Here is a 25,512-nt window from a genome sequence, read left to right as displayed (position 1 = left end):
GAGAAAAAAAAAGCGTGCGAGACGAGATCTGAACCCAGGACATGGAAGTGAGTGGAGAGAGAGAATGAATAAATGAAAGTTAACGAGGAAAGGACGCATCTTACTTTGCAGAGATCACAACTTTCTCGAAGCTGTGTGCAAACCAGAACAAGAATGACCCAAACTTTTTGTGTATTTGAATATTTGTGTTTTCTCAAACTGTTAGTACAGAAATATGTTTTTGTGAGAAATATTTAATAGTGCCTTGCTCTTCCCTGCATTACTGCATGACGTAGAAGGACTGAGCTACAACAGGATGTCAAATTATACAGGAAGAGAGTTTATTGTTTATTCACTGAGCTTCTGATGACCTTTAATGAAACTGGCCATTCCTTGTTGTCACAAGTGGACTGGATCGGGAAATGTTCGTATGATCTTTAAGTTACTGAATTAACTTTAATCCATATATTGACAATGAATGATTGCAAAGTCGTATTATTACTGGGTTAGGTGACATTTATTCTTGAAAGCATGCATACATCACAATTTTTAATTCAATGTATAAATTTTCGAAAGGCATAAAAGTCTATTCACATGCACATAAAAATATATATTGGAGGCCCGATGCATCAGCAGAAACCTTTATCACCAGTTTATCACCAGATGCGATGTTCTGTTCATCAATTTCTCTGTTCATTTAGAACAGGGTGGGCACAGTGGTGCAATGTTCTCCATTTTTATACAGACTAGGTTAATTTGCAATTTATTTTATCAGTATGAAATACTGAATGATCTATACCAGTTTGTAACGAAAGCGAACACGATTTTTTTTTTTTTTTTTTTTTTTTGTACAGCTTATAACACATTTTATCCCATTAATCATTAAGGGGACATCAGCAAAAGAAATGAAGACTAAATAAGTTATCTCCCCGGATGATGCTTTCTATGCAGACGTATTATTACAATGCTGAGACTAAAATCGTCCTGAAAAGAGAAAAATATTTTCTCTAAAAATTCTTCTTATCTGATTTAAGCTGTAAGTAAATACAAACATGTTTATACAAGATAGGAGTATTTTCCGTCAGCGTTCCAATCACTTTAAGACATGTACAGACTTTACAATCAACCCTCTACTGAACAATGATAGACTGGAATCTGGTCCAGTCTACAGATATATACAAAATGTTCTGTAATATAATAGTCAGTGGGAGCTGCTGATATGTTATAATATCATCAGGATGCACCCTGTCTATACAATATAACTGTGCACGCTTTCCATGTACGATATCTGTAATTGCATCTACACAATCTGTAGATAACCACTGTATATACCCATTGTCTACACAATCTGTAGATAACCACTGTATATACCCGTTTTCTACACCAGTGTTATACCTATTGTCTACACAATCATGACGATACCAAACATCTACACAGTCCGGCTACGATGTCTCCGCAATCTGTCCAGAAGTAGTGTCTACACAATCTACCTTCACATGATGTCTACAATTGTCTACGCGCGCTTTATATATTCGTCCAGAAAGTCGGAAGTCTTGGAACATCCTGGCTTTGGCTCTGTTGAGAAATAAGACAAAATAAGTGACTTATAAAGAAATGATTCGTAGGTTAAAGGCCATCGCTGGCTCTTAGGATGAAATAAAATATTTATCTTTTAAGCTTAAGTCAGTAAAACAGAATGGAATAAGACAAGTATTGTGTTGTGTTGTGTTGTTGTGTTGTGTTGTTGTGTTGTTGTGTTGTGTTGTGTTGTGTTGTTGTGTTGTGTTGTTGTGTTGTGTTGCTGTGTTGTGTTGTTGTGTTGTGTTGAGAAGGACACGCGATTCGTGGTTTTCACGATGCCACAAAAATAAATTCTGTAACATTTAAAATATATTTACCTGAGGAGCAGGATGAATTGTAGGACTTCTTAGACATGATCGTCTGATTCTTGTTGTGGTGTTTTGATTTTTCTTTCTTCTGTTCCAAGCTGTCTTTTTGTTCAAGAGATGTGTACGTTGTCTCCCCTTGCTCATCACTGCACCCGGGTGTCTCGTACAACTTGAGATCTGCACATACAGACAAACGCATACACATGCGCGCGCACGAACACACGCACGCAAGCAATCATTGTGTATTTTCTAGTCGATTAGTAATACCTTACTTATCAAATTTTTTTTCTGTGAAGGTCGGTCTGTCGGTCTGGACAACTAGTATTTATTTCAATTAATCACGCAATTTCTGTCTGTATTTCTGTATTTATAACGAGATCACTTTTGAGCGCTTATCTTTTCTTTTAAAGAAGGAAAGAAAGAAAGAAAGAAACAAGCAAAGAAAGAAACAAACAAACAAACTAACAAACAAACAAACAAATGAAGAAAGAAAGAAAGAAAGAAAGAATCGCTTCCAGCAAGATAGTATAGAAAAGGACGAACGTTCACCGACTAATTAGTTCTCCATTCATCTAGACAATTTACCTTTGATGGACACAGTGTCGTCGCTGATCTCTACGTACATGGCGGACATGGAATTCGCCGACAGAGGGCGCTGGGGTGCAGGCAGGGTGTGGTTAGGACGTGGACAGGGGATCGGGTTCTGGTCACGTGACGTAGCGCGGTTAAACAGGCGCGTGAAGCGCAGCTCACTCGTCACTAGGCGGCGCTGTGTGATTACCCCCCTCAAGCGACCTGACATGATTATTATTAGTAGTAGTAGTGTTATTATTATTAGTGTTAGTATTATTAGTGTTAGTATTCATAATAAATCTAGGTTTTCTCTTCCCTTGTTCACGCATGACAAAAACCTACAACTTTTGCAACATTTACGCATTATCAACAAAAGTCTTCTCTTTTAACATTGAAAGAATGGCGGGTGATGTGTAAAGAATACATCAGGTTCACAGGAATTTCACATCCTGTGAAATTGTAAACATACTTAAACTTTTTTCTGAAATCAGATTACTATACTGACTTAGGTTATTATTCTGACTCGACGCTGTGAGCATGTTTGTGAAAGAAGGAAAAGGAGTCAGGGAAGTTCGCCATCTTAATAAGGAATTCCCCCATCCTGTCCGAGAATTACAAAAGCGGCAAACGACAAGCGATTCATTGTTTGTCCAGAAACATTCACTTCCTTATTAATTTAAAAAGCATAGGGATTAATTGATATTGTTGTTTGAGTGGCAGCGCTCTACATCGAGTTAACTCTTTAAACAGTAGTTTTATTTAGTCCAAACTAGTATACAATCTTCTTTGTCTCTTTTTTAAATTTGTCAAGGAAGTGTTAGTACTGTAGACAGTCTCCGTGGATTTTATTATCAAAAACGGAGCATTATCACGTCACGTGACTGATTAATTGATGACTAAGACAAGGATCTTCTTACGTTGTATATATTTATATACTGGAAAGATTTTAACAGAGGAGCCGGGGGGAAAGAGAGATAGAAATAAGGCCACTGTACTTAGCATCACCTTTTCGACGTCTGTAGACGACCACGACGATGACGATGACGATGGCGATAGGGATGCCTGTGCCTACGGCGCTCATCACGCTTTGAATGACGACGACATTCAGGTTGACGTCGGCGATGTTTCGGGGACTGTTGGTGTGTAGTGGTGTTGTCCTCGTTGTCACATTCGTCCTCTCTGTTCTGACTGCAGGGGACGTGTGCAACGTCCCGTCGTCGATGTCCTCGTCTGTTCTTCCTTCGCTTGCCAGGGAAGGAGCCGTTGTGGTCTCTGTTTCATGGGCTGCTGTCTTGTATACTTCGTGTCTTACTGTTTGGCTCTCTGCTACGGTACTTGTCCTAATCGCTTATAATAATAAGAAGAAGATAATGATGATGATTTAAAAAATGCCTGTCTATCACAGAGGACTCTCAAAGTGCAGTAAAATGGCAAGACATAGATAAAGTTAATACTGATGCCAGTATAAAACTGTGGAGGAGGAACATCTTTCAACACATCAGGGATAAGTAGAAACTGACCGAAGACGTGGGCCTGTAAGATGACGACTGAAGAAAACAGAAGAAAAAGTGGAAGGGTGGAAGGTTACGAAGTCTACAATTTTCAAACCTTAAACTGGGAGAGGGGGAAGGTGGAGGGAAGCAAAAAGTAAACAAGAGTATAAACAGAGACCTTCTCAGCCGGTCGAGTTGCAACAGTTTATATTGGATGTAAATAGTAAAATTACAAAGTAAACAAATAATACAACCTTAAAGCACCTCAAGAGCAGTACTTACAAACAGTAAAAAAAAAAGGATAGCTTACTGAGTACTTCGAATACGATTTTCCTGTTATCTTCACTGTGGTCTGCAATCCTGATCCAAGTCCAGGTGTACACCGCAGGGTACGAACTGTTCATCTTCTTGTAAAATCTTACAATGTTTTTATTATGCTGTAAACATTTACAAGCCTCTGTTGAATCTGTCGTGTTACACATATTTCCTTCAAGCATCAAGTTGCAAACGGTCACAAGCAAACCGTTCTGTTCATATGACACTTTTATGAGGAATTTCTCTGAGGGGTTTCGACAGCCTGACATGTTCAGGTGAAACACAAGCTTGGCATAATCATTTTCTTCAACGTTGATACTTCCGGTCACATTCGAGTTGAGGAATTCCAGATTTGCACCTGTGGTAAAAACTAAGTTTCTGAAATAATTTCGCGTAAACATTACACACACGTAAACAGGCCTGACGAGAGGGGGGACAGGGGGGTCTGGTGTACCCGGGCCCGCGGCTGTCAAGGGGGCCCGGCCTTGGTCAGTGGATTTTCTTTTTCTTCTTCTCCTTTTCTTTTTCTTTTAAAGAAAGGTCTAAGGACAGAACACCCAAGCATTACACATGCAGAAGTTGAGTTTGAGTGTAGATATTGAGATTCGAATTGTAAACATACATTATATACTGGGAAAATAATTTACGATTACAAGTACAAGGGGCCCGGAGAGGTCGTCTGTCCCGGGGCCCGGGCTGGCTCTCGGCGGCCCTGCACGTAAATCGTCGCACACACGCACAAATACCTCCACATATCCACAAGCGTTTTATACACATATATACGCGCACGCACACACACACCATTTAGTCAAGGGTTTAAAGGGGCTCAATGGAAGTTCAGAACAATTAGAATTAGTCACTCTACTAAAGTGATCCAGATTATCAAGTTACTCATCTTCTATCGTTTACTCACTGAAAACGTTTAACAAAATTAAGCTTTAAGGTCATTCTTAGACTATCCTTATAACAAAAGTATCACTTTCCAAGCACAGACTACAAGAGTCTATGTCACATACATGTCTTGGCTGAGGAGAGTTGCCACGACATCACAGCTATCCACACCATGCACCCGACGCACCACACCGGACGGTTCATTTTTGCCGATGTTGCTGGCAACGACCGAGAAGAAGAATCATCAACATGGAGAGAGTGGAGATGATCCGGCTTAGGCAATCAGGTCAGAGCTGAGTGTCTGCTTGTGGAAATGAAAATGATGGGAACTGGTGTCATACAAGGAAGCAGGGATATTCTTTGTGACCTTTTTATAAACACATTCAAAAGCATTGTTCATTGTGAAGCTGCTCATTGGATTCAGGTCTTGGCTGCTTAAGTAGTTCGATTCAGCAAATTAATTTCAATGTTGAATTCAACATAATACATACATACATATATACATACATCATACATACATCCATACATACACACATACACACATACATACTGTCACCACACGAACGGTTTTGCTAGCCCACTGGTAGCATCTGTCGAGGAAACAACTGGACAGACGCAGTGGAATATTAACAACTAGTGAAAATACACAAGAAGTTAAGTGGCTATGAGGACAAGTTGATTGTGCAATGGTTTCGTTTGTTTTATTTTGGTTTTTTAAGGGGAAAAGGGCGATGTTTTTCTAAGGAATGACGGTTAATTGACATTAAACATTTGTATGACTGAGACAGTAGGTTTATGGTTGCTGCTTAAAAGTTTCCTTTTAATAACCTTTTTTTAATATCCTTTTAAGCCTTTAAGGCTTTCTCGCAGACTTCTGCGAACCCACTTCAAACCTGTACTTTGTACTGTCCGCTCTCTTTAACATTCTTTCTGCTTCTGAATGAGAAAAATAAAACCACTGAAGTTTTGGTGAAATACAAAACCAGATCTGATGCTGTCGACCCAGTGTCTTAACGCGTTATATTTATAGTTCACCTGACTTAAGTGGGTATTTCCAAACATATCCTATTAAAACTACAATCCAGTCCTTGATATTAATAACTACGACTCATGGATGAGTAATACAATTAGTTCGTGGACGCACCTTAAATTCCTCCCGTCTCCTCCATAACATGTCAGCAAAATGTTACTGGCAGTTAGGTGAGTTAATTTGTTTTTTCTGATGTAGCATGTTTGCATTTTTGTAATTGTGTGATCATTACATTCATTGAAATGAGAATAGTTCTCAATTTGATTTGGGGGTTGGGAGCAGCAGCGGAGAGAACATATTCTGGTCCGTGGGTGATGGCAGGACAACTAGTGCAATCACGAACGTTCTACAAGCAGAGAGAATAGATGACTAGATAATAGATGACTGTAGATAACTATATTCTTTCTGATACAAGTTCGTGATGTGGTGTACATTGTATTGATTATTATCACCTTCCTGTATGGACGATTTCGGAAAATTATGCATGCAGATGACCTTCACCCCACAAAAACTCCAGACCACTTCCGGTGTTGATGTTTACTGTTGGTGCACGTAGCGTTCTTCGACCATGCCGGCTCTTAAAAATAACAATGATGGTCGATTTTGCTGTGTACCTCAATGTACAGTTAAAGCCTACAAATGTCCAACATTATCCTTTCATGGAATTCCGAAAGATGAACAAATGAAGAAGATTTGGCTTGTAAGAATTCGGAGAGACGAAGGGCCACTCTTTCGGGTAAGCATGATCGAGGTTTCAAATTCCCTATCACTATTAGTCTTTTTCTTCTTTCGCAACATCACTTTTTTCCATGCCATCTGAATCATCGTTAATCTTTCTAATTGATTTAAAACTATGATTTCAGAATACCTATTGTGCTCGTAGTTTAAACTTACATCATGTGGCATAGCCATTTCGTATTACTGAAAACGCATTACATTGTATTATTAAAGTGCTGTTACATTAAAATGCTGCAGAAATGTTCAAAAAGGCTGACATATACTACCAGTATTACAACTTATTTTGTAGTGAAACCTATATCTTTGTTGCTGCTGCATGACTAATTAATTTGGAATCAATCGCCATTCCTTTACACTTTACACTTTACAATTTTAATATAAGGATTATTAGTTTCACAACATAGTCAACAGTGATTAAAAGTAATGATGTGAATATCACTTAAAAAACGGCATAAAGACAAAATCATACGTGTGTTTTGGTAAATGTTTATGATAACATGACTATATTTTTTTTCCTGAGATCAGAAATTGGACAAGGGTTTGTAGCAGGCTTTTTGTGCCAGAAGATTTTCGCCCTTTGACCTTAAAAGGAAAACAAAGAAGACTTAAATCAGATGCTGTACCAAGTCTGTTTACATGGAAAAACTTCCAAAGTGGAAAAGAAAGAAATCAGCCTGCAGTTCGCCATCCCATGTCACAAGCAAATGCCAACACAAATCAGAGGTAAACTTTTGTTGCATTGTATTAATGGATGATCTTGTAATGAAAACAGACAGAGTGTGATTACTTAATCATTTTTCTGTATAAGGATATTACATTCTATGTTTTTTGAAATTGGTATGCAACCGTGCTACAACTGTCTGAATTGTTTTATCTTTTAATCTCATTTATTGTAAGGTGACCAGACGTCCCGCTTTAGGCGGGACAGTCCCGCTTTTGACCTCTTGTCCCGCCTGAATATCGGGCGGGACGCCCAATGTCCCGCTTTCTGGCTTTCTGGCAAGTCCATCAAATGTCCCGGTTGTCTTTAAAAATCACTATTTTCGGCGTTTTTTGACGGTGACGACACCATCATCGGCACGTGTCCCGCTTTCGCCCCCGAAACATCTGGTCACCTTATTTATTGTGAACTACCTGAATGCTTTACACAAGATGAGAATGTGTATTTTAAAGAAAAAAGTATTGATCAGTTCAGATGTGCATGGAGACTGCTGTCCAAATCACACATAGAAATACAAAGATAAATGCAAAGTGCTTTTATAAATCACATTTAATATCATCACTGTGAAAAAAATATGTAATAATATTAACACATTATAACAATAGAAATTGTGTCATCCTTCTTCAGACACTTTGACTATTAGCAAGTCTCAAGAAATATTTTCAGTTTACAACTCACAACTCAAATCGCAAAAAACACAAAACACTCCCATTCCTAGTCTATTGATGAGACAAAAAAAAAAAATCAGTATATCAAAATATCTTGCAAGTGATCTGTCACTTACTGAATTCAGTAGGTTCACTTCTGTTCATCTGATTGCAGAAATTACTGCAGGTTCACCCCTGTCAAATATTGCTAAGTGAATTGTGCAAAATTAGTCATTTCATGTGGTAAATTTTTTTCCTTTTCATCAGTGAAAACGTGGACACAGAGACTGCAACAGCAGACGCAGAGCCTGCAACAGAGGCTATTAATTATTATATGATGAGCAAGAGTAATTATCATGTATGACTACATAGATGTGTGTGTATCATTTATGACCACATAGATGTGTGTGTATATATATAATGCATGCTAAATTATTGCTCATTATACTCCGAATGCAAAAAATTTGGAATCATTTCTTACAGAATAAATAAATAATGAAATTTATCTTTTGTATGCTCTTGTCAAGTATAAATGTTGACCGTCTCTTTTGTTAAAGTATAAAGTTCTCGTTATGCAGATCTTATACAACACAAGAAATAAAATTCTTAATCAAACAACAGGAACTTACTATCTGTGGCAGCTTTTAAACTCTCAACAAGACTCTGTGGCAGCTTTTAAACTCTCAACAAGACAAAGGGCAGATGGAAACTCTGAACACAATGGATTGTACCTGTATGTATTGCAAATACTATGGTCTGACTTCTTGTCAGACTTAACGCTGTGGATTTTGATTTCATCCACTGCCTCCCCTCTTATCTTTTCTCCTCTGGAGATGTGCCATGTCTGGGGCTATGATGTTTTTGCAGCATCCTGCAAATGAGAAACTGATGTAGATGATGGAATATTACACAGCAAACAAGTAATACCTGCTGGCAAATTTTTTTCTAAATTTTCTATTATTTTTAATATAAGAAACACTTGACAAAAAATATTTCACCTAAAAATAGTCTCAGATCATCCCTCTTCATTGTCAAGATGACCTCAGGAATGTAGTTTGTTCCTGTTATCTTAAAATGAGCAAGCTGGTACAGCAAGCCCACAATATGTCCACAGTGCCCACTCTGGCCATTTGCACATGTGCAGCATCCATCAGAGACTGCTTTAGTGACACTGACTGAGACCTGACAACCACAATAAAAAAAATTCAATTTAACAGTGCTTTCTTTGATGAAAACATTATCATAGACATTTCAGAAAATTTTGCATTAGGAAAAGAAAGTTTATTTTTCACTCTCTCTCTCCCTCCTGTGAAATTATGTTTCACTATGCCTTTTAACAATTATTTTAGGGAGAAGAAAATTTTCACCGTCACTAACTTCAAGTGTGAGTGGAATTCCAGTTTTCGTGTATGATCTGTAGCATCGAGATGCTGCTTGACAACCATCGTTTTGGGGATTCGGTGCAACTGTACTTTTTTTTTTTTTTAAATCGGATAAGTCCTTGTGCAGAAAAAAAAAAAGAAAAAGCATCACAGGACCAGACACAAATGATAAAATACCTTATATAAAATAACAGTAAACAAGTTTTTTTGGTCGTCATATATTCTGTCAGCCGGATATAATACATGTCGTCTGCTCGATCTTGTCGAAGATGGAAGAAAGTGAATTTATTTATGTTGCTATAATTGGTTTGTTTCCTCCAGAAGGATTTATTTTGGATGAAAGTGTGATGAGATTGTTTTATATTTGTTGTCATGGAGCATTTAGGAGGTATGTTTCGAGTCTTTTCGTGATTGTTGATATTAAGAGCAGTCGCACGGGAGGTTTGTAGTAAAAAAACAATGTAGACAAGCGATTGTACAGAGCTATCATGCAGGTACTGTGCCATTGAATAGTGGGGTGTACAGCCTAGTAGACTGAACAAAGATGGGTCGTGGAGCTAAAAAGAGTGTTTTTAATGATGATAGGGATATTCTATATAGTTTGTTTTTTCTGCATTGATTAAAACCTTGTAAAGTCGCGTTGGTAACTTGAAGATAGTTTTTGTACTGCAACACCCCATCACATATCAACATTGTCTAGGTTGTTAAATACTTTCTGAACTCTAGGTCGACTGTTGACTATGAATGGTTCTAATGGCACATGTAGATCCACAGTTTAGCACTTAATGTTGGTTTTGTTATTTAAAATCTATTTATTGTTTTTCTCTATTCAGTCAGGCTGACTCATCTAGTACTGACAGTTTTGTATTTTCTGCGGAAACCAGCACTGTGTTTTTCTCTCAGTAAGTCATATATCATATTGATAATCTTTTATTTTGCCCACATATTTAGTCCCATGACTACTAAATTGTCATTAATAGCCATGGCTATCAGCATTTTCCTAACACCCTATCATATATAGTGGACAGAGAAAATTTTGATAAATATGAACTCAATATACAAACTACAATCAATCTAACCATCATCACACTCTCATTTACATTAACTGAATAAAGCAATCTTGTAATTGTCTCTCTTTGACATATCAAACATATGAATTCCAGGATTCGGGGCAGAATTATACCGACTATCAGTCATTTTGCTGTGCTCGCACACTTTGATTTCTTTTTGTCTCTTTGGAAGATTATTATTGTGATAATCAAGCATCTTTCCTTTTTGCTTGAACAAAGACTTGTGCTTATCCAACATTTTGGCCTAAAGTTAACTTGCTTAATTGTTGCATATATGATGGTCAAGTTCAGCAATTTATATAAGTTTTATATAAAATGTACATGCCAAATATGCAAGCCAAATATGTAGGGATGTATGCTGGGTGTGTGAAAAAGAGAGAGAATGATGCTTGGACATGTCTGAGTAAAAAAGAGAATGACTATTAATACTTCCTGTCCCAGGCAGGAATAATCACCAAAAGATATCAAGAATCTTCAGTCTAGGGCTCTGTGTATCCTGTAGTCAGAACTATACTAGCTGCAACCGTCAAATACAGTCAGCAACATAACAGATGGAATTGTACAGTCGGTGATATAATTAGACAAAGCCAAGTATGGCAGCTTTGGGGAGAAATAACATTGTGAAAAATTAATTTGCTGCAGCTGTGGCTAAAAGGTGTAAGTGGTAACATAATAAGTTAGACTGTGTACGCTATGTCATGAGCAGTGGTGTTTAAGGGAGATGATTACCTGGATGACAAAAACAGGAGAGTTGTTATCTTAACTGCTGATTAGTTACATTAAAATGTGGGTTTATGTCTCATAGATAGCATACATAAAATGACTACTACAAGATATGTGCATTCATAATTCTTTCAGGTTTCAGTGTCCTTTAAAATGTAAACTATTTGGCATCATAAGTGATTTAAAAATCACTGTTTAGTCAGAGCCTTACTTAATGAAAGTTGTAAAGTAGTAAAATTTTTTACAACATACTTTTTACAATCTTTTGCACGTACATGTATTACTATTATTAATTCTTTGTTTGTGATCCTAGCTGAAGGAGAATGTCAAAGAACAGGATATGCTGCAAAACTTGTGTGCAAATCTTCAGAAGATACTCATTTAATTACCTTAGATCTACAATGTGAAGGGGAGGAAGCACACAGTAAGTAGTCTGCTTAACTTCTCTCATTCAATCCCTGTAGCTTTGTATACCTATCATATTTGCATAGTATAAATAATAAATCAATGTTGTATTGACTAGGAGCATTTCACGTACAAGAATTCCTGCCCAGAAGTTCTTATCCCTGACAAACTTGGAACTTTTTACTCTTGCAATCATGTGTCATTAGGTAAATATCTTTTTACAGTATTGAATTGTTACTGATGTACTCTTATTATTTTACTTTAATATGAACATTTTACATTTTTCATTTTCAATTTTATTTTTACTATGTTTGTTTTTCTTATAACATAGATATGGTGTACATGTGTAAAGATGATGGTTGCTCATGTCAAACGGGATTAAACTGTGAAGTCAAAGAGAGCACTGCTACAAGAAGAGAAGTTGTAGTTCATGGCCTTGAGTGCTCTCCTGTAAATCTCATTTGTAACCCAGTTGGTGGATCACCTAAACTGGTGAACTGCATTTTGGCCTCTTCAGGTACGTCTTTAAGCTTACAAACCTTACGATCCTTAATAGCCTATAACCTTTAAGAATTTTATTTTCATAGTTAAGTAATTCTGAAGAGGAGAGAGACACAGGTGTGTAATTGAGTAAATTTGTTCTTTGACATTTTCTTTATCTATATAGGGTTTATTACAGTAAGATGGGGAGGGGAATGAGAGTGGATGGCGAAGTGGTTAGACTGCTGGCGTCTGATCTGAGAGGTGCCTTGGTTCAATACCTGTGTAGCACAATTCACTTCCCCCAGTTGATCCAGCTCACAGGAATGGGTACCTGATTTCAAAATTGGGGAAGGTTAGGCAGCAAGTGGGAGAAGATGGATATCGGCTTACTTAAAGCTGGCCCCAGAAAATTGAGGTATTGAACACCTCATTACCTAATGACTTGAAAAAGGTCACGGGACAACCTTTACCTTTTAACAGTAGCATCAAGATAACAATAATGGAAGCCAAGAGCATTACTCTGACACCAATCAACATAGCGGTCAATAGTTGTGATTGTATATAGTAAAGTGACTAGTCTGCCTACCTATCTTATCATCATGTCTACATGTCTTAAGCATTGAAAGCATATGATTCTTCATGAACATGTTTATAATTATTAATCTCAGGATGTCACTGCAAGCATAGCTTTAATTTAGGAAAGGTTTACAAGATTTTTTGTTTTGTTGGATACTTTATGCTCATTGTTTTGGGTTTTTTTTCTTTTTCGTTTATTTGTGATTCAGGAACTGGACCATCACCTGTCTTCCCAACAAGCCCTCATATCATGATAGGTTTGTTTTAAAACACACCTTTCCAATCTCATCTTCAAATAGCCTAGCCCTTTCTGAGTTGTTTTCCTCTTTTTGTTGGTGTCGGCATTGGAGGTGTGAGCACGGGTATAGGTGTGTGTTGCCAAGTAAAATAAGTTTATCAATGTTATTCATTTATATGTCTTTGTCCTCTTTACATGGTTTTACAAGATGGAATGGATGATGGGAATCACAATGTTTTTGTGATTAGTCTTTTGTGTTCATTCTTTATCTTTTGCATGTGTTATTATTATTTTCTTCTTTTTATTATCCTAGCTGATCAGTCTGTAGAAGGAGAATGTCGCAGAACAAGAAGTGCTGTAAAACTTGTGTGCAAATTTTCAGAAGATACTCATTCAGTTACCTTAGAGATACAATGTGAGGGGAAAAAAATACCCAGTAAGTAATCTGGTTTTTTTTTCTCATTTAATCATTTTTGTAAATGCTCTAGCTTTGTATACCCATTATACTTTAGTGTTTATCTTTATAGCCTAAATTAAATCAACTTGCTAAGTGTTTTTATTTGTGGCTACAAGTATTTCACCTACAAGAATTCCTGCCCAGAAGTTCTTATCCCTGACAAACTCTTTACTATTACAACAATTATGTATTATTAACTAAATATCTTTCTGATGCATTAAATTGTTCGTGATGTACTTTCATTATCCTGCTTTCAAATGAATGTTTCACTTTACTTGTTTACAATTTTATTTTTAAATGATACAAATTTGTGTTTTTCTTATAACATAGATATGGTGTACATGTGTAAAGATGATGGTTGCTCATGTCAAACGGGATTAAACTGTGACATCAAAGAGAGCACTGCTACAAGAAGAGAAGTTGTAGTTTATGGCCTTGAGTGTCTTCCTGTAAGTCTCATTTGTAACCCAGTTGGTGGATCACCTAAACTTGTGAACTGCATTTTTGCATCTTCAGGTACGTCTTTAAGCTTACAAACCCTACGATTCTTAATAGCCTATAACCTTTAAGAATTTTATTTTCATAGTTATGTGGGTGATCCTGAAAAGGAAAGGGACAAAGGTGTGTTACAAAGTAAATATCTGTTTTCGACATTTTTTATTTAGTTATTACTTACTACAGTATCATGGAGATATTACTAATTAAAACCACACTATTGCTACAATACTTCATCCTTTGTGCTCATGTGCAGTCATGGCCTTGTATCCACCAATTCTGTATTCTGTATATCTGTTGTTTCATTTTCAGTTATCTTGGGATCACCATGGCTTAAAAAAATATAAAATGAAGCAAATAAATGATTCTTAAGTTTTAAAATAAATACCACTAGAGAACAGAAGATAAATTAGTCTATACAATCTGCCTAAATGAGCCCTGTCTTATCCTTTCTTTCTTCCTATATCCATGCTTTCCTACAGAACTTGCCTCCATTCTACTTCTTTCCTTAATTCTTGATGTCATATTAGTTGCTACATCATCCCAGTTACAGCATGTAATATTCTCAGTTGTAATATGTTAGTCCTAAAACATATTACTGGCAGATATGGGTGGCATTACTGTATTTATAAATTTGGGGAATAACTCCTTAAAATTATCAGCATGCTAAAGTAGATCTCTGGCAATGAGAGAAAATCATTCCTAATCACTTGCCAGAACAACCATGTTGTGACTGGGGTTTTTAGGCATTTAATTGTATTTGTAATCAAAAAAGAATCTCAGGATATGCCATTACATTTATTTCATTAACTTGGTAAAGGTTGTGCAAGCTTTACGTCTTATTTTTTTGTTGGATACTTTTTACTGTAATTGTTATTTATTTTTTCTTTTTCATTCATTTGTAATCCAGGAACTGGACCATCACCCTCCTCCACAACAAGTCCTCTTATCTTGTCTGGTAGGTCTTAAAACATGCAATAATTACATATGTTCTGCAAGATGCTGTTGCTTTTTTTATATAGGTGTTGACGAATGACAAATCTTTATTTACAAGGGTAACAGAATAAACAAAAGTTGTGTTTTTTTACATTTACCCCTTAATCTGAGTAGAAAAAAATGGAAAACACTACATTATTACAAAACAAAGGCATTAAGCTCAGAGAAAAATTAGGATAGGTACAAAGATGGGGGTTGATGTCTGTCTGAATTGAGAGTATTGTTATGTGTAGTGAGGCTGGGAATTATTGTATATTTTATTTTCTACTGTTGCTATAAATAAACAACAGTATGTTTATTAGTATAATTAATGCACTTCATGCAGTATTTTTCCATGTTTGGTTCAGAATAATAAAATATTTAAATCTGTTCTTCTTTCAGAAAATCAGTCACCACAAAATATGTTATATATTATACTACCTATCAGTATTTTCACTGTCATCGTAATTGCTTTCATCTATAAATGTTGTCCTTGTGCCTTCATGTGGACTTCCTTGAAGTGTTGTACTAGGTAAGATCGAGTTTCTTAAATGACATAAGGGATAAGGGCTGCTAGTTATTGAGTATAGATTAAAACCATGAGAAAGAGGAAAAATGCTTGTGTATTATAAGTAATTGTACCAGACAATGTAGATGTACTTGTAGTAAAAAGTTAATCAGTTTCAGTTATTAAATATTTTAAACTTTTAGTTCTTCTGTACATTTTTTAAAAGATTTTTCTCTCTTCTTCTGCCAACTACAAAAATATTGCTAATATCTGCAACTAACAAGACTAAACTGTGGAAATCTTTTAGTTAGGGTCCCTTTTATATAAATAAATATGCTTTCCTCAAGCCAGTCAAAAGCATAAAACTTGTTTTGTGTTGTTTCCATTAGAGTGTGCTATATAAATATTTTATACATAAATGCATATACATACACTAATGCATGTAGTGTGTATACGTGTGTGTGATGACTTTAGAAACACAGATAATATTTTTCTTCTCTAAATGACGGAAAGCTTCCTTTTCCAGAGCCATATAGCTGTTGGATAAAATAAAAAGGCTCTAATATATACTTGACAAGAAAAATTATAATACCTTTTTCTGTTCCTTGTTTTAGGATGTTTTTGTTGTTCAATTGTATTTTTAAGATGTTAGTATGCTTAACTTAATCTTAGATAATCTCCAAGTATATCAATCACTCTTTTGATCTATCTAATATATTTTGAGATAACAGTCTTTGGTTTGCAAAAACTTCTGTAAGACCTTGAAGAAAAACGTTTTAGTTTCTTATGTTTTAATAAAATACATGGGCACTTTTTGAAAATACCTCTTTTCCAAACTCTAGATATATCTTGTAAGTGTTTTGCCTTTCAGTGTCCATCCTGCATTTTACCTATAGCAATCTACCATCTGTCATTTTCTTCCTAGGATTAGCTTATTCTCCTCATTTGTGTCAAATATAATTTTTCTAAGGATGAGATCTGTGAGTTGCTAAAATATTTTGGGATGAAAAGCCTGACAAATAAAAGAAACTGGCATGTGTGTTACAGATGCATCAACAGATGGAAAGGTGGACTGGAGAACAACGGGACTGAAGCAGTTCAACAACTGTCATCTTGTACAATCACAATCCCAAAGATAATTTCTGAAGATAATAATGAAGATAATCTTTCTGAAATTGTTTTACATCCCTTGCTTTCAGAAAACGATTTGCATTCTGTCAGTGTACCTAAAGGAAATAATTTGTTAACCGAAGAGGTTATGAAGTTTACTGAGGCTGATGCCAAGGCTTTGAAAATTTCAGGTACTAATGCTAGTTCAAGCTTATGCAGTCTTGATAATGAAGCAGCATCCATAAAACAGAAATGTGGAACAGGTGCTGAGCCAGAATCTGATGAATCAAGCAAAATTCATAAAATCCATTCAAGTGAAGAGCAGAGCTACAAAAGTGCTAGAGAGTTTGCAGTAGTGGAAGATGACTATGCCATCCATGGGGACAAAGGTAATGCTCTTATTCCGCGAAAAAATGTTTTTTTACCAGATGTAGGAAAATGAGGACAGCAGGGATACATTATTAGACATTTCAGACATTCTGGGAGTAAAAGGAGAAGCTGAACAATCGAACTGGCAATATTGTTTTTTAAAATATAAATGTAGCAAAAAACTGTGCAGAAATGTCCAGTTTTGTTCAGTTTATTGTTAGAAGCATTTAACAATTGTTCTTGCAGCCACATTAAATTTGGGGACCAAGTCTAACTGCAGTAGATTTTGATCACAGTTTCTTATAGTCTTTCTTCTGTGGCTTTACACCTTAAAACAGAAGAGCAACAAAACCCACCAGGTTAAAGGACCTGCTACAGTAGCTACACCCTCTGAGAAGGGGTAAATGACCATACTTTTCATTATGTCTTTGCAGCCATGGTGCTTGCAGTTTTTCTTGGGCATGACTTAGGCTTTTGCATATTAGGGTGGGATGGATGTCTGCAAAAAGAATTTCTCTAAAATCTAGCACACCCAAGGCAGAAATATATCAATTTCAAGTTACAAATTCAAGACAAAAGATGTTTCAGCCACAATCAAACTAAATTATTTGTATCATTGAGCAACACACTCATAAAACAGTCTCTTACACATACCTAGTGCAGAGTATCAAACCATTTTTAAGAATGGTCACTTTCACCACATGGCTTTGATACCATTCCAAGGAATTATTCCATTACAGTCTTGTTTATGCCTCATTAACTCCTAGTTTCTGGATGTTGCGGCCCTATGCTCCTCGAAGAGTAACAAGGAATAAACTAAACTATTACACTGGAAGCAATTCATATTTCTATCACTGACATCTTTGCTGATGATCCTTATAAAGAAGGAAATATTGAGGTCTCATTTTCTACTTTTCTGGAATAAAAACGGAAAGCGTGGATGGATGCTTAGTGTTGTGTGTGGATGACTGCCACTTTTTCTTTAATGTAATAGGGCTCCACTAGTGTAAATGGGAATATATTTGACATTGATATTGTTTATTGTCTCAGTTTTTGACATGAAGACAAGAGGGGATTACAAAACTTTTCATGATATACAGCGCTTATATGTTCACCACTTAAAATATTAGAACAGGTTGGCAATGATGAATGAAAACATCTTATCATTTACCCAGAGATAGTAGAGTGAAGCTAAGTTAGTGCATATTTCAATATTGCAAAACTTCTATACACATGGCTAATATCTATTAATTTCCCATATTTATACATCTCTAACACAGATGCAATTCCTTAGTATGGGGAGGTGAAACATAAATATATACTGATTTCTGTGTATTCATTAGTCTGCTGGATTATATGTTTATACTGGCAATATAATGGTGATAGCATCTGGTATAAGTGTGTATTCTAGTTATTTAGAGATCATAATCCTGGCATTGCATAATTGATATGGACATTATAATTTCTAATTTTCAAGGCCTACCTTGAATATAGTTGCATCCTATTTACAATATATTAACCAAGGTGGGGTAATAATAATAATTGGGATGAGTTTTAATTTAGTTTAGTCCTTATTACTTCTTGAGGAGTATAGGGCCGCAACACCTCACCAGCGGACCCAGTTTTGAGCAGCCCTTCTCAGTTGGGCCCATGTGGTTTCGATGTCCTTTACCTCGCTCTCTACTGTTTTCCAACTCTCTTTTTGGCTTTGGTCTCCCAACTCTCTTCTTCCCTTAAGGGTTCCAGTCAAGTGCACATACCTACCTGGCAATGATGGCTGCTGGTTTTCTTAGGGTGTCCAAATGTTCTGGAGTTCCAGATGGACCATAGGCTGTTGAAAGAATGCCTGGCCTTGATGATGCGACTTTTAATGTCCTCGTTGACAATGCTCCCCAGATACACAAAGTGATCTGTTTCCAGGATATTCTCTCCTTGACGCTTGATTAGGAGTTCCTGCTTGTTGTTGGTTCTCATCACTTCAGTCTTCTTTCTATTGACACTTGAGCCAGTCTTCTCTACTTCCTCTGCTAGCTTGCTCAGTTTGGTTCGTGCATGCTGCTGCCGATGAGATTGAAGACTAATGTCATTCGCAAATTCCAGGTTCTCTATTTGTTTGGTGAAGCTCCACTGGATACCAGTCTTGTTTCGGGTTGTCTTGCGCACAATCCAGTCTACGACCATCAGGAAAATTGTTGATGATATAAATAAATGGAATGGTAAGGAAAATTTTTATTATAAATTACATTGCTTTCTTTCATCTGCATATGCTGGGCATTTGCGCATTTTTTTTTTTCTGCGCAATGAGCATTCTTCGGAATGGATACCTGCGCATTACAAATCGACATCATCATCATCATCATCATTTGAATAGAAAGTGGTATTCATCTTCATAATCACATTAATCTGAAGGACAGGTGTTGTCTTGGTTATCATCTTTTCTGGTTGCTAAGTCCGCATACTCTAAGCCTGAATCTATCAAGTGTCATTTATGTCTTCTATTGGTAACGATTCTAAGATATTCTTCAGACTCAAATAAATGCTCAAAACCTGGCATATAAATGGAAAGAATTGAGATTGAGAGAAAAAGAAAGATTTTTTTCTTGATGCCTGACTGTGACAGGAAACAAACTCAACCACTTTCTATAGTCATGTGTCCTGACCAGACTTAAAGTTGTAAAGTCCTGACCAAACCAATAATTTGTGTACATTATTCATGTGAAACCTGTTGAGGGGAGTGTACCATGGTTTTTTTTAAATTTCTTTTTTGTGTGTATTTTGGACTGTATTTTTTTTATTAGATGATTGTAATATACTGTATTCAAATGATTGCTAGATTTTTAAGGTGTGTACTTCGATTTCTGTCCACTTTTTTTCTTTTTATTTTATTATCTTCCTGTGTTCTTCGTTGGCTGATGATAAAAAGATGATGCATATATAGCATGGAATCTCAGTGTGTGACCAGGTTCTTTACACTTCCCATTACCAGATATTAAAAAGATGCAAAATAATAGTATACTCTCTCTCTCTCTCACCGAAAGCACACACACAAATACATTAATGGAGAGGTGACAATAACAATACAGTTTTTCTGGTGGGTGGCAAGTCGTGTCTAGTCAACATGGAATGTGGTATTTTGTAAATTGTGTGTGCTACTTGTCCGACAAATTTTGTTCTTATATTTTTGGACTATGTATTTTGATAAAAATGTTGAAATTTTCTTTTTTATTCCCTTTGAAAGCCACGTGGTTTTTGTGAGTTCTGCGCATAATAAAATCCTAAAGTGTGGTTTACTTTAAAGAAAATGGTGGTCTTTGTTTGGATTAGGTAAATCCAGTTAAAATATTTTTGCTCATTTAGTTATTTGTCCAATCAATATTGCACAAGAATATATAATTATGGCTGCCACAAATACCAATCACACACACACAGATAACTTTAAAGATAACAAAATCAAAATAAATTGAAAAAGTAAATTTCTCCTTGTGCTTATACATGAGGCTCACACCCCTTCCATACACATGCTAATATAAGCGTCGTTTGCATACACTATGCATTAGCCATACATATCAGTACCACCACTGACTCCATGCAAAGACATCCCCAAACATACCAGAAGACACTTACATACACACACGCACACACACGAGCTCAAGTAGACCCATCCAACATTCAGTAACACAAACATTGTTCTTCACTGTGATTACTTCTTAGTATTTACATGCATGTCCCACAGTATTTACTTTTTTTTTTTTAATTTGTGAATTGGGTCATATTTACATTTTTTTTAAATCATTCAATTTTACATATAAAAAGAGACAGCATTTATGGAATTTGAATATGTTTGATAAACCACTCCATGAATTGGTCTGATCAAAAAGTTCATTTTTTCATTCGGTCTTCTTTCCTTTACTCATAAATGGATGCCTATGAGTGTTCTAGAAGTGGTGCTTCTGAAGGTAAAGAAGGAGGTAGAAAATCTGGCTTGTCAGCACATTGGGGTAGATCAGCAGAAGCTCAGACAATGCTGCTTAAAGTTGTTTTACTGGACGAAAAATTCACATTCACACCCAAAAGCACATCCTTATCGACGTGGGAGGTACGGATTTCTGTCATCGCAGACATTGTTTGTCCCGATCACCTGAAAAAAAGAAAGTTTGAATATTCAAAGGATTACTAACTGATTTCTGCTTTCATTCTATGTTAACCAGAAGACACTTTAAAAAACGGGGATTTTTTTTTTTCATGATATTCTGATCTCATCCATTACGTTCATGTTCAGCGTCGCTGGTACGTGACTGCAAGGTGATCGTTTAAGAACTTGAGTTGAATCATCTAACCAACCAAACTAACAGTAAACATTGTTGTCATTGACAAACTCTACAGATAAAAACAAAGGAACATTTGAAAACTCTATCTGCTATCTCTGCTGACTTAGACCCCAACTTAACCTGTCTCAAACATCTTGACACAGTTCTAACAACTTTATAAGGTCTGAGATCGTCAGACATCTTACTCACCAGAAAAGCTGACTCAACCTCCTCATAGTCGTTATATTCTACTCCTGACCCACCATCGCCAGGGCAGACGATCGCATCGTACCCAGGGTAATTGATTTGGTCTTTCATTAGCGGCTCGTACTTTTGGTAACCTGCAAAAGTTTTATCAAGGGACATAATCATGGTGTTACAGCGGGGTTCTCCTTCAACCGTATCTACCTCCCCTGATTATTCAGATCTGCTAGATGGGTAGGAACAGCTTCCCAGGCGCATCTCCGGGTGAATTGTATAGCTATAGAATGCATACTATAGCATACTATAGAGAGAAAAAATTATAGAAAAACCCCATCGTCACGGATACTACCAACCTTCTGCACCACAATAAACATTAAGATACTGAGCTGAAGTGGGTTGATAACAAAATTTCAACAAAAATATTTTTTAATGAAATAATTGAGTGAAATGGCGGGGATGATAGACGGAAGGATATGTGTGAGGGTGAAGGTAAATGTGTGGAAGAATGAAGATTATCGTCTTACCCTTGCGATATTTCACGATGCACACAGCAATTACGGAAGTGAAGACGACGCTAGCGACGAAGGTGACGACCATGCCCACTGCCAGCATGAGGAAACTCACGCCGCTCTGCTCGCCGACTGAACAACACAAACAAACCACTTGCTCTTCAAATTATGTGCTTGTGCGTATGTGTGTATGTGTGCTTGCACTTGTGTAGATATATGTAAACATGCGTGTGTACGTGCGTATGTGTCTATGCGTGCGTCTGCAAGGAAATAGAGAATGCGTGACATCTGTGATTTAATACAGGTTAATAAATGCAAACACCTAATAAGTAAATAAAGCGATTTGATACTGACTGATAAACACACAGACACACACATATGATGAGTGAATAAAGTAAAATTCTAAGTACTTACATCAATCCTACGTATAATACATACATCCATAATGCATACTAATAATACATGCATACATATATTCCTAATATACATTGCATGCACAATGCACAGGCTATATTTCTGATATCGAAAGAAAGATAATGTGCTTACATACGATATGGAACCTGACTTTTCTCTCCTGCAATTTCCCCTGTTCTGTCCAGCTCCACACGTGCTCGCTGTCATGGGAGTCGTTGAACGGTTGGCTGAACTGGACGATGCCTTTGATGTGACTCCTGCAGCGACAGAACGACGCTCCGTAACGCACGGTGCAATTCTGCTGCTGCAGCAGGATGTCACACACCAGCAAATTCTCGGTCGTGTTTGCAGCAGACTGCACTTTGGACAATTGGATGACGAAGCTATTACTACTGGAACTTTTGTTGCACTTGTCTGTGTTGATATAAAAGGTCAAGACGACTCGGGAGTTCTTCGTCACGGCGAGCGTCGTGTCTGTGTTTTCTAGAGTGTCAAACTCGAGCTGCGCACCTGTACATACATAGAAAAATGTAAGCATGCATTGATAGACATGGTGTATGTATAAAAACACTTACATAAACACCCATTGAAACATATATTTAAAAAGTTTTAATTGTATTTTAACAAAGTTTCGTTCACCAGGAAACTCAACATGTCGATCTGAATTTTTGCTGCTCTGACTAGACTACTTCAACTCCTTTTTTGTTGATTCATGAACCCTGCTTGACAAACTTCGGAAATTCATAATTACAATTGCCTGCATTGTCTAAGCTCAAATCTGATCGAGTGACATCACTCCGGGAGGTACACTGATTTCCTGTCCGCATCTGTGTCCGTGTTCAGGGCCGCCGAGAGCCATCCCGGGCCCCGGGACAGACGACCTCTCCTCTCTTGTACTTGTAATCGTAAATTATTTTCCCAGTATATAATGTATGTTTACAATTCGAATCTCAATATCTACACTCAAACTCAACTTCTGCATGTGTAATGCTTGGGTGTTGTGTCCTTAGACCTTTAAGAAAAAGAAAAGGAGAAGAAGAAAAAAAAATCCACTGACCAAGGCCGGGCCCCCTTGACAGCCGCGGGCCCGGGTACACCAGACCCCCCTGTCCCCCCCTCTCGTCAGGCCTGTCCGTGTTGACTACAAAGTGGATGAACTCTGCTATTGTTGTCTCTGTGGCCTTCCCTACAATACCTTTCTGAGGTATTAACACCTTATCAATCCAGTCGGTTTCTCTGACTTCTTATATATTAGCCACGTATCACTCGAGAGACGTTCAACTGCTGCTCTTTTCTTTCTCTGGTCCCAGTGTCTGTATGTATTTATGTGTATATAGATACCACCATCATTTCACACAAATACCACCTTTGATGCTTTCAGGTCTGTCCTCAAGACTCACCATTTTCTGGAATATTTTAAGTAGAGACTTTGTGTAATAAATGTGTATAGTACGTGTGTGTGAGAGAGAGATTTCAAGCTAAATCGCAAGGGAAATATGCTACACTTAGATGATCAAACTAGAGCTGCAAATATGTTTGCATGTACGTACACATAAATACATAAAATTTTAGCATACACTTAGTGTTGCGAACGTGAGCTGCGTGCCTGTACTTATACACATATACAGTCCCACATATACACATACATGCAGATACATGATCACACACATAAACATGCATGTACATAAATCTACACACACTTACCCATGAACCAATGCAAGACACATATATATATACACACACATTTACAGACACATAAAGAAAAGCATATATGCACACAGAGACAAAAAGATATATACATGTACAGCCAAACGCTTAGTGTCGAAGAGGCTAAGCCGCCTGTCAACAGCTAAAGTAAGAATCTGGTCAAAGAGAATTAATAATAAGAAGAATTAATTATCTTTGAACTTGTGTCGTGGGCTTTTATCTCATCTCAGACATATGCCTGTCTCTGAATGTGACATCTGTTTATAGGGGTGACCGTCGGTGGGTTTTGCCGGGTACTTGGTTTCGTCCACCGAGTGAGGATGAGATTTGACTGAAGATGAATGACTTCTTTTATGATGCCTAGTGATGAGTGTGTGCTTGTGAGACTTCATATATGTGAGCGCCTTGAGTCCACCTTTGTTGGTGTGATAAAGCACTCTATAAATTAATATTGATGATTGATTGATGATGATGACAATGACGATGACGACGACGACGATGATGATTGATGGATGATGATTGATGATTGATTGATGATGATTGGTTGATGATTGATGATGAATCGTAGACACAGAAAAAGACAGACGTACACAGACATCGCATTAATCGCATACACGGTTACATACATATCCACATGTATACATGCAAGCATAAAACACACATCTACCACGTATCAAATTATATCCCTGGATATAGTATAATGTCTATTTTCTTACCCTTCCAAACATCATATTTTAGATAAATATATATATATCTGTCTCAGTTTCTTCAGAGTAATCGTCGACAGACTTACACTCAGTATATGTTTGTCTCTCGAAGTCATAAGAAACGTGAGTGAAACTCGACAAAGGAAGATCTGCATGGACATCATTAGATAAATGTATCCTCTCCTAATAACTGAAGGATTAAAAATGAGACACTTACATGATGACTGGCACTCTGTCTGGGAGAGGAAGGCCGACAATACCAGAGCCACCATTAAATGCAGAACCATGGCGAACTACAAGTGTTTCCGGACAAGACTTGATGCTGTGGATGGCACGGACACCCTATAAACAAACTGAACTTGCCAGTCGAGACTTTTACACCACTGGTGATATAGGTCTGGGTTTATTTGTTCCCTTGTTGACGTCAACAGGAAAATAACATATGTGCGTGCGTGTGACCATATGGCAGTACTTAACGATATGTGCGTGTGTGATTTAATTCTTCCTGTTGTAATTTTAGCTTCTGGAAAACAGAGTGCATGCCTTGTCGTTTCATCCCTCGGATTGTTTGGTTTCCGATCATCAAGTCCTGTTTTC

General features: G+C 36.9%; 3 protein-coding genes and 1 long non-coding RNA gene across 11 annotated transcripts; 1 reads left to right on the top strand and 3 right to left on the bottom strand.

Moving 5' to 3' along the window:
* Positions 1 to 477: 477 nt before the first annotated feature.
* Positions 478 to 5,543, bottom strand: LOC112569561. The gene is made up of 6 exons (XM_025247371.1): positions 5,266 to 5,543; positions 4,245 to 4,607; positions 3,447 to 3,788; positions 2,454 to 2,663; positions 1,878 to 2,045; positions 478 to 1,554 (listed from the first exon to the last, which is right to left on the bottom strand). The coding sequence occupies exons 1-6, from the start codon at positions 5,342 to 5,344 to the stop codon at positions 1,493 to 1,495; spliced, it is 1,224 nt and encodes a 407-aa protein (XP_025103156.1). The 5' UTR covers positions 5,345 to 5,543; the 3' UTR covers positions 478 to 1,492.
* A 664-nt stretch (positions 5,544 to 6,207) lies between these two features.
* Positions 6,208 to 20,420, top strand: LOC112568325. 6 transcript variants are annotated; one of them, XM_025245578.1, is made up of 11 exons: positions 6,431 to 6,905; positions 7,434 to 7,631; positions 10,492 to 10,560; positions 11,765 to 11,875; positions 12,188 to 12,373; positions 13,125 to 13,172; positions 13,467 to 13,589; positions 13,941 to 14,126; positions 15,016 to 15,063; positions 15,483 to 15,612; positions 16,636 to 20,420. In XM_025245578.1, the coding sequence occupies exons 2-11, from the start codon at positions 7,523 to 7,525 to the stop codon at positions 17,138 to 17,140; spliced, it is 1,515 nt and encodes a 504-aa protein (XP_025101363.1). In that variant the 5' UTR covers positions 6,431 to 6,905; positions 7,434 to 7,522; the 3' UTR covers positions 17,141 to 20,420. The 6 variants fall into 6 exon arrangements, with proteins under 6 accessions (XP_025101365.1, XP_025101367.1, XP_025101366.1 ...); XM_025245577.1 differs by having other exon boundaries at positions 6,432 to 6,906; positions 7,429 to 7,631; XM_025245580.1 differs by lacking the exons at positions 6,431 to 6,905; positions 7,434 to 7,631 and adding an exon at positions 6,208 to 6,340.
* Positions 7,932 to 10,485, bottom strand: LOC112568327. Its single transcript, XR_003100065.1, has 3 exons — positions 9,654 to 10,485; positions 8,906 to 9,458; positions 7,932 to 8,584 (listed from the first exon to the last, which is right to left on the bottom strand). It is a non-coding gene; the product is annotated as an uncharacterized LOC112568327 (long non-coding RNA).
* A 387-nt stretch (positions 20,421 to 20,807) lies between the features above and the next one.
* On the bottom strand, positions 20,808 to 25,361 carry LOC112568326. Of its 3 annotated transcripts, none has more exons than XR_003100064.1 (5): positions 23,141 to 23,215; positions 22,634 to 23,011; positions 22,103 to 22,219; positions 21,585 to 21,715; positions 20,808 to 21,205 (listed from the first exon to the last, which is right to left on the bottom strand). XR_003100064.1 is itself a non-coding variant. In XM_025245585.1 (5 exons), the coding sequence occupies exons 1-5, from the start codon at positions 25,200 to 25,202 to the stop codon at positions 21,149 to 21,151; spliced, it is 753 nt and encodes a 250-aa protein (XP_025101370.1). In that variant the 5' UTR covers positions 25,203 to 25,361; the 3' UTR covers positions 20,808 to 21,148. The 3 variants fall into 3 exon arrangements, 2 of the variants coding, with proteins under 2 accessions (XP_025101370.1, XP_025101369.1); XM_025245585.1 differs by lacking the exon at positions 23,141 to 23,215 and adding an exon at positions 25,133 to 25,361; XM_025245584.1 differs by lacking the exon at positions 23,141 to 23,215 and adding an exon at positions 25,133 to 25,360 and having other exon boundaries at positions 22,634 to 23,014.
* Positions 25,362 to 25,512: the final 151 nt, after the last annotated feature.

Source organism: Pomacea canaliculata, linkage group LG7, assembly GCF_003073045.1.
Source record: "Pomacea canaliculata isolate SZHN2017 linkage group LG7, ASM307304v1, whole genome shotgun sequence".
Lineage (NCBI taxonomy): Eukaryota > Metazoa > Mollusca > Gastropoda > Architaenioglossa > Ampullariidae > Pomacea > Pomacea canaliculata.
This window is presented reverse-complemented; position numbering and strand designations above follow the sequence as displayed.

What these genes read in the sequence shown, in the direction of transcription:
- LOC112569561 (XM_025247371.1), bottom strand. Translation starts at nt 5,344, where the DNA reads ATGAACCGTCCGGTGTGGTGCGTCGGGTGCATGGTGTGGATAGCTGTG. An exon ending in ACTCTCCTCAGCCAAGACAT is followed by an intron (nt 4,608 to 5,265) that starts GTATGTGACATA and finishes TTTTTACCACAG; the next exon opens with GTGCAAATCTGGAATTCCTC. An exon ending in AATCGTATTCGAAGTACTCA is followed by an intron (nt 3,789 to 4,244) that starts GTAAGCTATCCT and finishes TATTATTATAAG; the next exon opens with CGATTAGGACAAGTACCGTA.
- LOC112568326 (XM_025245584.1), bottom strand. Translation starts at nt 25,202, where the DNA reads ATGGTTCTGCATTTAATGGTGGCTCTGGTATTGTCGGCCTTCCTCTCC. An exon ending in AGTCAGGTTCCATATCGTAT is followed by an intron (nt 22,220 to 22,633) that starts GTAAGCACATTA and finishes TGTGTTGTTCAG; the next exon opens with TCGGCGAGCAGAGCGGCGTG. An exon ending in AGGTTGAGTCAGCTTTTCTG is followed by an intron (nt 21,206 to 21,584) that starts GTGAGTAAGATG and finishes TCTTTTTTTCAG; the next exon opens with GTGATCGGGACAAACAATGT.
- LOC112568325 (XM_025245578.1), top strand. Translation starts at nt 7,523, where the DNA reads ATGCTGTACCAAGTCTGTTTACATGGAAAAACTTCCAAAGTGGAAAAG. An exon ending in CTGCATTTTGGCCTCTTCAG is followed by an intron (nt 12,374 to 13,124) that starts GTACGTCTTTAA and finishes TTTGTGATTCAG; the next exon opens with GAACTGGACCATCACCTGTC. An exon ending in TCCTTGAAGTGTTGTACTAG is followed by an intron (nt 15,613 to 16,635) that starts GTAAGATCGAGT and finishes TGTGTGTTACAG; the next exon opens with ATGCATCAACAGATGGAAAG.